Source organism: Aquarana catesbeiana, linkage group LG07, assembly GCF_042186555.1.
Source record: "Aquarana catesbeiana isolate 2022-GZ linkage group LG07, ASM4218655v1, whole genome shotgun sequence".
NCBI classification, from domain to species: domain Eukaryota; kingdom Metazoa; phylum Chordata; class Amphibia; order Anura; family Ranidae; genus Aquarana; species Aquarana catesbeiana.
This window is the reverse complement of record NC_133330.1, coordinates 292,648,250-292,661,915: the sequence shown is the minus strand read 5'-3', so window position 1 is coordinate 292,661,915 and position 13,666 is coordinate 292,648,250. Positions and strand designations below refer to the sequence as shown.

Sequence of the window (13,666 nt, the reverse complement as noted above, 5' to 3'; positions counted from 1 at the left end):
CTCTCCAAGGTCTAATTCTCCCGACTCTCCCTCTCTATTCTAGGCTTTCAGTTCTTTGTTATAGCACCACATTTTTTTAAATTTTACCCAGCGTTCCCACTCCGCTGAGCTCACGGTTCCCATTTCCTCTACTGAGCTTGCCCTGATCTCCATATTATATGTTTCCTCCACTGCATCTATCCATACCCATATCTCAGGGCTCTCCTTCCTCTGCCAATTCTTCGGGATTATTTGCTTTGCGGCATTCAGGAGGTGGGGTACCAATGATTGCTTATATTTTTTAATGTCTCCTTCTCCTATTGGGGCGCTTTTAACCCCCGATATCGGCTGAAGAAAGGGTTAAAAGCACCCGTGTTGTGGCGCTGCAGAAGTCACTTCGGCAGCACTATCCATTCATTTCAATGGGCTGGGCGTTTTGGGAGCGGTGTACAAACCGCTTCCGCACCGCCCCAAAAATGCTGCTTGCAGAACTTTTTTCCCCATCCTGCGAGAGCACCACCCCAAAGTGAAAGCACTCGGGCTTTCACATTGGGGGGGGGGCATAAAAGGCGCTTATCCGGCACTATTTTTAGCGCTAAAACGCCTGAAAAGCGCCCCAGTGTGAAAGTACCCTTAATCTGCTTTGGGGTGGTCGGCAAGTGGTTACATTTTTCAGTCCTGAAAGAAACTAAAGCATTCTAACTTCATGCGGTAACCCAGGAATGATAAACAGGACCTCATCGCCACCTGGCTACAGTTGTAACCTTTTAGCTACTATGCTTCCCTGCCACTTCTTTATTTCAAATAATAAAAATCCACCTTACCAATAACTCTTACATATAATCCTCTACATTTCTCACTTCCTTCAAACAGCAGGACAGACAAGCCAGTAACCTGAAAAGTTTCACTTACTTCTTACGCAGCAAAGAGACAATACTGCCTTTGCCCTCGTGACCAATAAGCCAAGAAATGTAGTGAAGGGGTTTCACCCTGTAATTAAATAAGTATTATTTAACATGTTTACCAGAAACTTAATGAGAAAATGTAGATCAGTAGAAACTCAGTGAATGATACAATGTAAAGGGGTTGTAAAGTCGGAAGGTTTTTTATCTTAATGCATTCTATGCATTAAGATAAAAAGCCTTCTGTGTGAAGCAGCTGCCCCAGCAACCCCCAAACACTTACCTGAGGTCACTCTATGTCCAGCAATGTCCACGAATGCCTCAGCCATCCGAGATTCCCCTTCCTGATTGGCTGAGACACAGCAGGGGTGCCATTGGCTCCCACTGCTGTCAATAAAAGCTAGCTAGCCAATCAGGGGAGAGAGGGGGCAGCGGTGGGGTGGGCTTCATGTCTGAATAGACACATAGAGCTGTGATTCGGCTCGGGTGCCCCCATAGCAAGCTGCTTGCTGTGGGGCACTGAATAGAAGGGATGAGCCAGGAGAGCCGAAGAGGGACCCAAGAAGAGGAGGATTATGGCTGCTCTGTGCAAAACCAACTGCATAGAGCAGGTAAGTATAACATGTTTGTTATTTTGAAAAGGAAAACAAATGAGACTTTACAATCACTTTAATATCCAGCAGATCACTGTCAATTTGAAGTTGAAGCCTGGACAGCCCAGCAGGGCACACAAAAGCAGTACTCACTTGTAAAACTTTTCCTGGGGAGGAAGGCACCATGTTATAGTCAAAGCATGAACCTTTTTTATTGGGACAACTGCAAGGAGAAGAAAAAAAGTACTTCATTGCTTTGGTTAACATATTTTGAATATAGAATTATCTTTGTTTTGTGAGGTTAAAAAAGCTGGGGATCATGTGACACTAGAGTGTTGCTAAAAAATTAGAATAGTAATATAAAGTTCTAAGACTTTAATGGACAATGCAGCATGGAAAAAATGCATAGGTATAAGGGAGGCCAGAATCACAGTGAATTTATTTTTTGTTTTTACATAGAAGCTTCAAAATCTGTTACAAAATGTATCACAAGATCATTCCAGCCAATTACAACATAGGTTGAAGTGTATCTATGTTCAAAAATTCAGATAGTATATTAATTTCCACATCATATTTCAATTTTTTTTAGCTTACTCCTATTAATCTGGAGTTGGTAAAACTTAGTTTGTGAAAATCCCCAGGCATTTACTTCCCTAAATTCTGTGACAAGTAGTCACTATGTCATGTGAGTAGCACTGCTGTGTCACACATTTCACAGAACCTGCCTTCTGAACTACAGATGTGCTGAGGAGGAGGAGTTTCAGGAGGCAGAGTCAGTACAGGAATCACCGCTTGCAGGCAGAAAGGTACCATGGGATATGTAGTCCTTAGAAATGGAAAGTAAACCGTAGAGGAGAAGCTTCAAAGCATGCATGGAATCCAGGAAGTTGTGGAAAGAAAAACCCTAGTTAGACTTACCGGTAACGGTATTTCTACGAGTCTTTCAGGACAGCACCTGGAGAGAGCGCAGCTCCACCCACTTTCCCAGGAAACACTGCAGTCAGTTTCTTTAAAGACCGGACACTTCCACCATGGCCTCAGTTGTTCATAGAGTACCTCCAGCCATGCTGAAATTAGATAAGCAGAACACAGCAATAACACATCTTACAACCTCAAAACTTAGGGCGGGTCATCGGCGCTGTCCTGAAAGACTCGTAGAAATACCGTTACCGGTAAGTCTAACTAGGGTTTTCTCCCTTCGTCTTTCAGGACAGCACCTGGAGATGATAAAAGAGTACTTACTCTAGGGTGGGACCACCGCCTGCAGGACCTTCCTGCCAAACGACTGTTCCGCTGCTGATAGCAAGTCCAACCTGTAGTGGTGGGTGAAGGTGGAGAAACTTGTCCACGTGGCCGCTTTACAGATCCGACCCGGGGAAGCCCCTGCCCTCTCTGCCCAGGACGTTGCTACTGCCCTTGTTGAATGGGCTACTACCCCCTTAGGGGGCTCTGCTCCTGAAGCTTTATAAGCTTCGCTGATGGCCATTCTGAGCCATCTACCTATGGTGCTTTTGGATGCTCTATACCCCTTCCGTGGACCAGAGAAGAGAACAAAGAGCGAATCTGATCTTCTAAAATCTTTCGTTATCTCTATATAGTGTAATAAACACCTTCTCACGTCCAGGGAATGGAAAGACCTCTCCTTAGCACTGGACGGGTTAGGACAAAAGGTAGGGAGAATTATCTCTTGTTCCCTATGAAATGCTGATGCCACCTTTGGCAAGAAACCCGGGTCAGTTTTTAGCACTACCCGGTCTGGAAAAATATAACAAAAGGGTTCTCTTATGGAAAGAGCTTGTAACTCTCTTACTCTCCTAGCTGAAGTTACTGCTACTAACAGGACTATCTTTAACGACCATAGCCTGATTGATGCTTCCTCTGGAGGTTCAAAAGGCCCTTTGATTAGACCCCGCAGAACCACAGACAGGTCCCATCTAGGAAAAAACTTAAAAGGTATTGGCCTAGCTCTGGCCAATGCCTTGAAAAACCTAATAATAAGCGGCTCCCTTGATAATTGCCTCTCAAGGAAAACCGATAATGCAGCTACCTGCACTTTTAGGGTGCTAGCTGCCAACCCCATCTCCATTCCCTCATGGAGAAACTCTAGCACTGGAGCAATTTCCTGTGGCGAAAGTATCCTAGTCGCACACCAGCTATTAAATCGCTTCCACGTTTTGAAGTAGATGGCCCTGGTAACCTCCTTACGACTATTCAGCAGGGTAGAGACCAGTTTATCTGAAAGGCCCTTATTTTTTAACATCTGCTCCTCAGTAACCAACCTGTCAACCTGAGATGCTGGGTATTTGGGTGATGAAGGGGGCCCTGCGTTAGGAGGTCCTTCCGAAGCGGAAGCTCCCAATAAGGTTCCACCGCCATCCCCTGTATTGTTGCGAACCAAGCCCGTTTGGGCCAGAAAGGAGCCACCAGAATCATAGTCGTGTTCTCTTTCTGTAGCTTTCTTAAGACCAAGGGGATCATCTGAAAGGGGGGAAAGGCGTAGCACAACTGGAATTTCCATGGCTGCGCTAATGCATCCAATCCCTCTGCCTGATCCTGCCTGTTCAGTGAGAAGAAGGCCTCTACTTTTGCATTCTTTTGGGATGCGAAAAGATCTATTTGGGGCATTCCCCATCTTTCTGTTAGTTGTTGGAAAGTCTCTACATTCAGACTCCATTCTGCTTCCAGTATTCTTTCTCTGCTCAGAAAGTCTGCTAGAAGGTTTAAATCTCCCTTCAGATGTATCGCTGTTATGGAGTTTAGCCTGTTTTCTGCCCAGGCTAGAATCTGGAGTGCCAAGGATAGCAGAGCCCTGCTCCTTGTTCCTCCCTGCCTTGATATATAAGCCACCGCTGTGGCATTGTCCGATAGGACCTGAACATGATGGCCCCGGACTGTTCTTTCGAAGGCCCATAGACCCAAGAGAATAGCCCTCAGCTCTCTCCAATTGGAGGACTTTCTGGCTTCCCAGTCTGTCCAACTCCCCTGAGCCATCTGCTCGTCCAGGTGGGCGCCCCAACCCCAGGAACTTGCGTCTGTTGTTAATCTTTTCTGCAAAGGAAAACTCCAGAGCAGACCCCTGTTCAGGTTTGAGTGATTTCTCCACCACCAAAGCTTCCTCTGAACCCGCGCAGGTATCCTTATTAATTTTTCTAGGGACTCTCCATAGGACCAACTCGTTAAAATTGTCTGCTGGAGCTCCCTTGCATGTAGACGTGCCCACTGCACCGCTGGAATAGTCGCAGTGAGTAGCCCTAAGACCGACATAGCTGCTCTTATGGAGATTGGCATATTTGTCTGCGTCTTCTTCACTGCCCCCTGAAGCTTCTCCCTCTTCCCTTCGGGGAGAAAAATTTTCTCCTGGATGGAATCTATCGTGTAGCCCAAGAATAGTATGGTCTGAGATGGAATCAAGTTTGATTTCTCCTCGTTGATTATCCATCCTAGACCCACCAGGTGTCTCATTGTCTTTTCCAGATCTCTCACTAACAGGTCCCTTGTTTTGGCAAAAATTAGTAGATCGTCTAGATAGGGCAGGACTGATACCCCCTCTACTCTGAGTGGGGCCAAGGCCTCCGCCAGGATTTTTGTAAAAATCCTCGGAGAGGATGACAGCTCGAAAGGGAGAGCTCTGAACTGGAGATGAAGGGTAGATTCCCCCAGTTTTATCGCAAACCTTAGGTGTTTCTGAGATGTTGATGCTACTGGTACATGTAAGTATGCATCTCTCAGGTCTATGGAAGCCATAAAACATCCCGGGGTCAGGAGATTCTTCACTGAGAATATTGTGTCCATCCTGAACTTCTTGTACCTGATAGTCTTGTTTAGAATCTTCAGGTTCAGGATGAGCCTGAATTTTCCCGACGGTTTCTTCACAAGAAATATGTGTGAATAGCACCCCTGTTCTAATTCCCCAGGGGGCACGTTCACTATCACCTTTTGTAGCATCAAGTCCTTCAGGATAGCGGTCATTGCTAGTGACTTTTCTGAGTCTCGGGGAGCCTGGGTTATGTAAAAACGCACAGGAGGAGGTTGAGAAAATTCCAGCCTGTAACCCTCCAAGATGGTCTTGAGGATAAACTGGCTGCTTGTTATAGTCTTCCACTGTAAAAAGAAGGTCTGTAACCTTGCTCCCACAGTTGGGTGACCGTCACTGGGTTTTTGGGCTTGTGGTTGGGGGGCGAAAAAGTACTCCTGACTTACCCCTCCCTCTTTGAGACTTCCAAGGCCTTTTGTAGCCTGCCTCTTTGGTATCTGGGGTTTTCCGAAAAGCACGAAAATTTTTGTTGTCTTGCGGAAGTACCTTCTTCTTTATAGGGAAAGCCTTCTTTTTGTCAGCTGTTCTGTCAAGAATAGCTTCCAGCCCAGGGCCAAACACTAGATCACCTTCAAAGGGTAAACCGCATAATTTTGTCTTTGAAGCAGTATCCCCTGTCCATGTCTTGACCCATAACGCCCTGCGAGCTGAGTTTATCAGAGCTGTGGATCTGGCTGACATCCTGATTGACTCCGCTGAGGCATCTGCTATATACCCTACCGCCTTTGATAACACCGGGAGCGTATCTAGCAGATCCTTACGAGGCGTCCCTGCCTCAATGTGGATTTTCAGCTGCTCCAGCCAGTGTTCCAGATTTCTGGCTACCACCGTTGAGACCATGGCAGGCTTCAAATTTGCTAAAGAAGAATCCCATGCCTTCCTTAATAGGGAGTCTGCCTTTTTGTCCATGGTATCTTTAAGGATACCCATGTCCTCAAAGGCCAGGTCAGTATTCCTAGATACCTGGGAAAAAGCTGCGTCCAGTCTTGGCTTTTTATTCCAAATATGCGAGCTATCCTCATCAAAACGGAAACCTTCGCTTGAGGGATTTAGAAAAGAAGGGGGCTCTCTCTGGATCCTTCCACTCCCTCTTAATGGTCTCTGATAGGAATTTATGTACAGGAAAAACCCTGTGTTTTTCCTCCCCGAGGCCTTGGAACATCTTATCGTGTAGGGATAGCTGAGCCTTATCCTCTGTGATGTTAAGGGTAGTATGAATTGTTCTTAGTAGATCATCTACCTCCTCAAGGGATAACTTGTACCTAGAAGAAGGAGAAGAAGCTTCATTTACTTCTTCTGCTTCCTCATCCGAATTTAGTAAAATGTTACTTTCCTCCTCCTCTGAGTCGCTGCCCCCTCTGGATGCTGAAACAGAGGATTGAGAATGTGGCACCACACTGCTATGCGCCGTTGGACGCCTATCTAGGTAGGACCTGAAGGACTCAAAGGTGTCTGCCAGTTCCCTCCTGAAAGAGCTTAGCAATTCGCTTTGCTGCAGGACTAGCAGGAGCTGTCTCCTCCTTAACTATGTCCGTAATGCAAGATTTGCATAATATTTTGGGCCAGGAATCCCTCAGTAACCCCTTACAAGAGGGACACTTCCTTTTAACAATAGGGGAGACATGCTTGGTCTTTTCTTTAGCCTTCTGCAATATCCCAAGGGAAAAAAGACAATTGCTGAACCATATTTCACAAACAACAGCTTACATGCTGTATAAAAAGGAACACAGAAAAAAACACCACCAAGGAAGTTAACCCTTTAACACCTATGATCTGTTCCACAGCCGGTGAATCACCCCACAGATCCACCTTAAAACATAATTAATCACTTATCCCTCCTTTAGTACTCAGGACCAAGTGATCTGCAGGCTCCCCTTTTTTTTTTTTTTTTTTTAGGGAAGGGATAATATATAAACATTATAAATGCCCATAGAGTAAAGACAGAGACCAGTATCCCTGCTTACCTGAGCCTGGCTGATTGTTGTGGCTCCTGCTCCTGCCACCGCCGTCTGATCGTCCTCCATTATTGACAGGACACACAGCGGCGTTTGTGCTCTTTTATTTGATTTTCCCGGGCCGCTCACCGCTGTGAGGGACGGAAATGAAATCAGCCGTGGAGACCGCCCCCCCTCCTGCGTTCCAGCGGCCGGAACCGGAAGCCGCGTCGCGCCGCTCGAGGCCCCGCCCCCGGTCGGAAATGACGCGCTTGCCATCCGAACCCGGAAGGCGTGCGGCCCGTGGAATAGACGCCGCTCTACTCCACAGCCTGCCACCGGTCTGTAGGAGCGGGACCCTCGCAGCCTGGCTCTCGCCGAGCATGAAGAGGAGGAGGCACCGGAGAATCCCCCACACGTCAGGGAGGATGCTGAGCTGTCTTAGGAAAAGAAGAAAACGATCCGGTATGCCCATACTTTCACCACCTGGAGAAAGCGCAGCACACCCCTGGTTCCCTGCAGCGCTTCCACCATGGCGGAGGAAACACTACAACTGGGGCCATGGTGGAAGTGTCCGGTCTTTAAAGAAACTGACTGCAGTGTTTCCTGGGAAAGTGGGTGGAGCTGCGCTCTCTCCAGGTGCTGTCCTGAAAGACGAAGGGAGAAAGATTTTTTAAGTAAGCTTTTATTAGGCTATTGTTTGTTTTGCTACTACAAATGGAGATGTTAGAAAATGAAAGTGTAGGCTCTGCCAATAGATTTCTTTTAATAAAGCAACACAACAGGGCAAATTGACTATCAATAGGCTGTGCAGTGTTAAAGGAAAGCAAAGAGAACATGGAGGCTGTCGTTGCTGACTTTCTTCTAAAACTGCTACTTGCCATCATTAGAGTCACAGACACAGAATAATCACCCAGATCAGGAGTTTGAACTTCACATATTCCATGCGTGTTTTAGATCAGTAAAAAGCATAGAAGCCAAAGACTGAATGCCAATTAGCATTTTCAGAAGGAGCTCAAGAGTGGCATGCCCAATGCTTCTACCAGTATGGGTTTCCTTTATACAGTTAGGTGTGCTCATCATGACATGGGCAAGAGCTGGAATTTGCAGAAGAAAAAAAAACACAAAATGAGCCATAATATATTGTTGGTTTATCATAAATGAGAAATGCCTACCTCTATAAAGACGATTAAAGCCAGGGGTGTCAAATGGTTCTGTCAGGTGACTAAAATCAGGCTTTTGTAAGCCGCTAAAAGAAAGGTATAAAGACGTTAATCAGTGATTTAAAACCATGAGAATATGGCCTATACATCATACAAATCTAACACCACAGCACAGAAAAATAGGATTTTTAATAACAGCTTACCTGTAAAATCCTTTTCTTTTGATGTACATCACGAGACACAGAGCCTCAGTAATAACTGATGGGTTATAGGGTATCACTAGGTGATTGGACACTGGTCACACCCTAACCAGGAAATTCAACCCCCTATATAATCCCTCCCCCTACAGGGATACCTCAGTTTTGTAGAAAAGCAATATAAGTGTATTAGGGGACCTCTGTGTCTCATGATGTACATCAAAAGAAAAGGATTTTACAGGTAAGCCATTATTAAAAATAGGATTTTTTTAAAACAGCTTACCTGTAAAATCCTTTTCATTCGAAGGACATCACGGGACACAGAGCCACAGTAATTACTGATGGGTTATATAGGTATCACTGGTGATTGGACACTGGCACACCCTATCAGGAAGTTCAACCCCCTATATAATCCCTCCCCCTTGCAGGGATACCTCAGTTTTGTAGCCAAGCAATATAGTGTATTAGAAGAGGGGCGGGACCTCTGTGTCCCGCGATGTCCTTCGAAAGAAAAGGATTTTACAGGTAAGCTGTTTTAAAAAATCCTATTTTCTTTCTCGAACATCACGGGACACAGAGCCACAGTAATTACTGATGGGATGTCCCAGAGCAATGCTACCTGAGGGGGGGGAACCACGACCAAGTAGGGTGCAATCAGACCTGAGGACCCTGTACCGCTGCCTGCAGCACACTACGCCCAAAGGCGATATCCTCATGCCTTCTCACATCCACCTGATAGAATCTGGTGAATGTATGAACTGAAGACCAGGTTACGGCCTTGCAGATTTGAGCCATAGAGGCCCGGTGATGCACTGCCCAAGAAGCACCAATAGCCCTTGTGGAATGTGCCCTGATCTGAAACGGAGGAATCTTCTGTTTCAAACCGTAAGCTTGAATGATCAACTGTCGAATCAATTTAGAAATGGTAGCTTTTGACGCTGCCTGTCCTCTATTGGGACCCTCTGGCAGCACAAACAAAACATCCGTCTTGCGGATCTGAGTAGTTGCCCCTAGATAGGCCTTAACTGCTCTTACTACATCCAACGAATGTAGAGATCTCTCTTCCGGAGAACAGGGATCTGGAAAAAAGGAAGGTAGAACAAGGTCTTGGTTTAAATGAAAATCAGAAACCACCTTCGATAAAAAACTAGGATGAGGGCGTAGTACCACTCTATCCTTGTGTATAATCAAATAAGGCTCCTTACAGGAAAGAGCTGCTAATTCTGATACTCTTCTAGCAGAAGAGATGGCCACCAGAAAAATTAATTTCCTTGTCAACAAGACCAAAGGAATCTGACTTATTGGTTCAAAAGGCCGTTTCTGTAACACAGCCAGGACCAAATTCAAGTCCCAGGGGTTTAGGGGCGCTTTAACCGGTGGATTAAGACACGTCACCCCCTGCATAAAGTTTCGGACCAAAGAATGCGAAGCAAGTGGCTGTTGAAATAATACTGATAAGGCCGAGACCTGGCCCTTGATGGTACTCAAGGCCAGCTTCATCTCTAATCCCATCTGTAGAAAATCAAGGATTCTACCTATGACATATTTCCTGGGATGCCAACCTCTGGATTCACACCAGGATACATAAGCTTTTCAGACTCTATGATAAATTACTCTGGCAGCTGGCTTCCTTGCATTGATCAAGGTAGATATCACAGGACCTGAAAGACCACGATTCTTCAGAATGTGGGTTTCAATAGCCAAACCGTCAAATTTAGCGTTTGTAAGGCAGGATGGCACACTGGACCTTGAGACAAGAGGTCTGGGCGTAATGGTAGGGTCCACGGGAAACCCACCGGCATCCTTACTATTTCTGCATACCAAGTCCTCCTGGGTCAGGCGGGAGCTACCAGGAGTACCAACGTCCTTTCCTGCCTGATCCTGCGAAAGAGTCGCGGCAGTAGCAGAATAGGCAGGAATGCATAAATCAGTGAGAACCGATGCCACGGAATCACCAACGCATCCGTCCCGTATGCAAGAGGATCCTTTGTCCTTGCTACAAACCTGTCTATCTTTTTGTTGAATCTGGATGCAAAGAGATCTACATCTGGAACCCCCCATCTTTGGCATATGGCCCAAAAGATGTCGGGATGCAGAGACCACTCCCCTGGGAGTAACTGCTGGCAACTTAAATAGTCCACCTGCCAGTTCTCTATCCCTGGAATGAAAACTGCCGATATGCATGGCAACTGCTTCTCTGCCCAAACTAGGATCTGGTTCACCTCTCTTTGAGCAGCTCGGCTCCTGGTGCCTTCCCTGATGATTGATATAAGCCACTGCTGTGGCATTGTCGGACTGGATCCTGACTGGACAACCCTGTAGCCTGAGAGTCCAGGCTGTTAGGGCTAGATATACCGCCTGGATCTCCAGAATGTTGATGGGTAAGGTCCTCTCGGTTTTGGACCATACCCCCTGGACCGCAGACTGTTCCAGAACTGCTCCCCAACCTGAAAGACTGGCATCCGTTGTTACCACCGTCCAGGTAACCGGTAGAAAGGATTTTCCCTTCTGCAGGTTTTCGGGTATTAACCACCAATTGAGGCTCTGACGCACCGCATGAGACAGGTGCATTGGAAAGTCTAATACCTGAACCTTCTTGTTCCAGGTCGACAGGATACTGTGTTGCAGGGGTCTTGCATGAAATTGAGCATAGGGAACTGCTTCGAATGAAGACACCATCCTTCCCAGCAGCCTCATACAAAGGCGAGCAGAAGGACCCTTCTTGGTCCTGACTACCAGAATCAGCTCCCTTAAAGCAGTGATCTTTGCCTGACGTAGAAAAACTTTCTCCTGGCTTGTATCTATAATCAAACCCAAATACTCCAGTCTTCAGACTGGTTTTAGGAAAGATTTTTTGAGGTTGAGAATCCAACCTAGGTGTTCCAGATACCTGACTGTGGTCCTCAAGCTCCCGTTCAAAGAGGCTATCGACCGATCTATCAAGAGCAGGTTGTCTAGGTATGCTATGACAGTTATACCTTGAGCCCTTAATCTGGCTAGAGGAGGAGCCAAGATCTTTGTAAACACTCGAGGTGCGGTGACTATCCCAAAAGGCAGAGCCACAAACTGGAAGTGGTGCCCTCCTATCTCAAAGCGCAGGAACATCTGATGAGCAGGAAAAATGGGCACATGCAGATATGCATCTCTGATGTCTATCGATGCCAGAAATTCTCCTCCCTGCAGGATGGTGACTACTGTCCGAATTGATTCCATGTGGAAGGACCGAATCCTTAGGAATCGATTCAGATCCCTTGGATCCAGGATGGGTCTGACATCCCCATTTGGCTTTTGGACCGTAAAAAGGTTGGAATAGAAGCCCAATCCTTGCTCCTTCATGGGAGCCACCATAATGACCTCTTGCGACAAAAGCCGCTCTAATGCTAGAAGGAGCGACTGCTTTTTCTCTGGATCCCCGGAGACATTTAACCTGGGGAAACGAGGAGAGGGAAATTCTTGGAACTCCAGCTTGTAACCTAAGGCTACCGTGGAGATTACACATATGTCCTGGAAGTCCTCCTGCCAGAGCTTTGAGAACTGTAGCAGTCTTCCCCCCACTCGAGCAAGCAGGGGCGCCCCTTCATAAAGAGGCCTTAGTGTCTTGTCTAGTAGACCTCTTCCCCCAGGACTTCTTTTGTCCCTGGGGTTGACTCTTGTTTCTTGACCCAGACGGAGGAGGCCGTCGTGACTGCCTGGAGGCTGATGCCGCTGGCGCTGGGGAAAGAGTCCATTTGAAAGAGGGACGCTTACTCTTTCTCCTAACAGGTAAAAGAGTGCTTTTCCCACTAGAGATCCTTTGGATATAGTTATCCAAGTCTTCTCCAAACAGACTTGCACCACGAAATGGAAACCCAGCCAGGAGCTTCTTACATGGTGCTTCAGCTGACCAATTTTTTAACCATAAGATTCTACGCATATGCACCAACCCAAGTGAAAGACGAGAGGTTTGCATGATAGAATCTCTGATGGCGTCAACAGCAAAACATAAGGCCACTGGAAGTTTAGCCAACCCCTGGGCCTGCTGTTCAGGTAATATTTTGATGACCTGCTTAACATGGTCTCTTAAGTATTGACAGACTCCAATCGCTGCTATTGCAGGTTGAGCCACTGAGCCTGCTAAGGCAAAAACATCTTTCAACAGGGATTCCATCTTTTTATCCACAGGATCCCTGAACTTCCGAGCATTGTCTACAGGACAAGTCAGACTTTTATTTACAGGGGAAATGGCGGCATCAATGACTGGTATTCCCCACATCTTAATAAACTTTTCTTCCATAGGATAAAGTGTTGAAAACGTTTTTGGTGGAAAAAAACGTTTATCTGGGTGATCCCACTCAGAATAAAGGAGCTTTTCAAGTAAATTATGAACAGGAAAAGCATGTGCTGTTTGAGGAGGCTTCAGTGACCCCAATGAAGAAGAGGGTTCTTTAACCGATTCAGATACGGGCAACTTAAATGTGGAGCTGACCAATCCAGCAAGGATCTGTACTAAGACTTTCTCATCCTGAGAAGCTGCAGAGGGCCCTTCTCCACCTGATTCCTCTGAAGAGGAATCATCTGTCCCATCCCGATCCTCTGAAAGGGATTCTTCTCCCCTATCCCAGAGCTCCTCAGCCTGAGGGTCCTGGGTAGCAGAGGAAGGCCTAGTGCGTTTTCTTCCACTGAGTGAAGAAGATGTGATCACGGCCATTAATCTTTCCTCTAATCCATTAATGGTTGAGGAAAAAACCTCCTGCGTAATATATACAGGGGCTAAAGTGCCAGAAGCAGGTGTCGCCCCTGACCCCAACGGCTCTCCCTGGCTAGCCGTCCCTGGCCCCTCATGGGGGAGGATGCTGCAGACAGGGGGCCCTCAGAACCCGAAGGAGATCCCCTAGAGCCTCTGGTTCTTGGGGTATTTGAACCTCTTCTACCCATAGCGTAAAGCAACAAGGTGGATGTATCACAAAAATGAACACTGACTGCTGAGCAATGTAGTCTAGCAACAGCCCTGCTACCAATGCCCAGTCTAGTGTTTCCTTAGTAAATGCTGCCTAGGGGAATGCCTGCGTCCCACCTTACATGCGACCCGTCAGCTCTGTGTCCCT

The 13,666-nt window shown here is 46.7% G+C and overlaps 1 protein-coding gene across 1 annotated transcript in view; it reads right to left on the bottom strand.

Moving 5' to 3' along the window:
* NRDC (nardilysin convertase) overlaps positions 1-13,666 on the bottom strand; it is a 113,893-nt gene that overhangs the window by 74,616 nt on the left and 25,611 nt on the right. Inside the window, 3 exon segments of the mRNA XM_073593540.1 lie at positions 892-969; positions 1,628-1,697; positions 8,398-8,471. Coding sequence (XP_073449641.1) covers positions 892-969; positions 1,628-1,697; positions 8,398-8,471 — 222 coding nt within the window.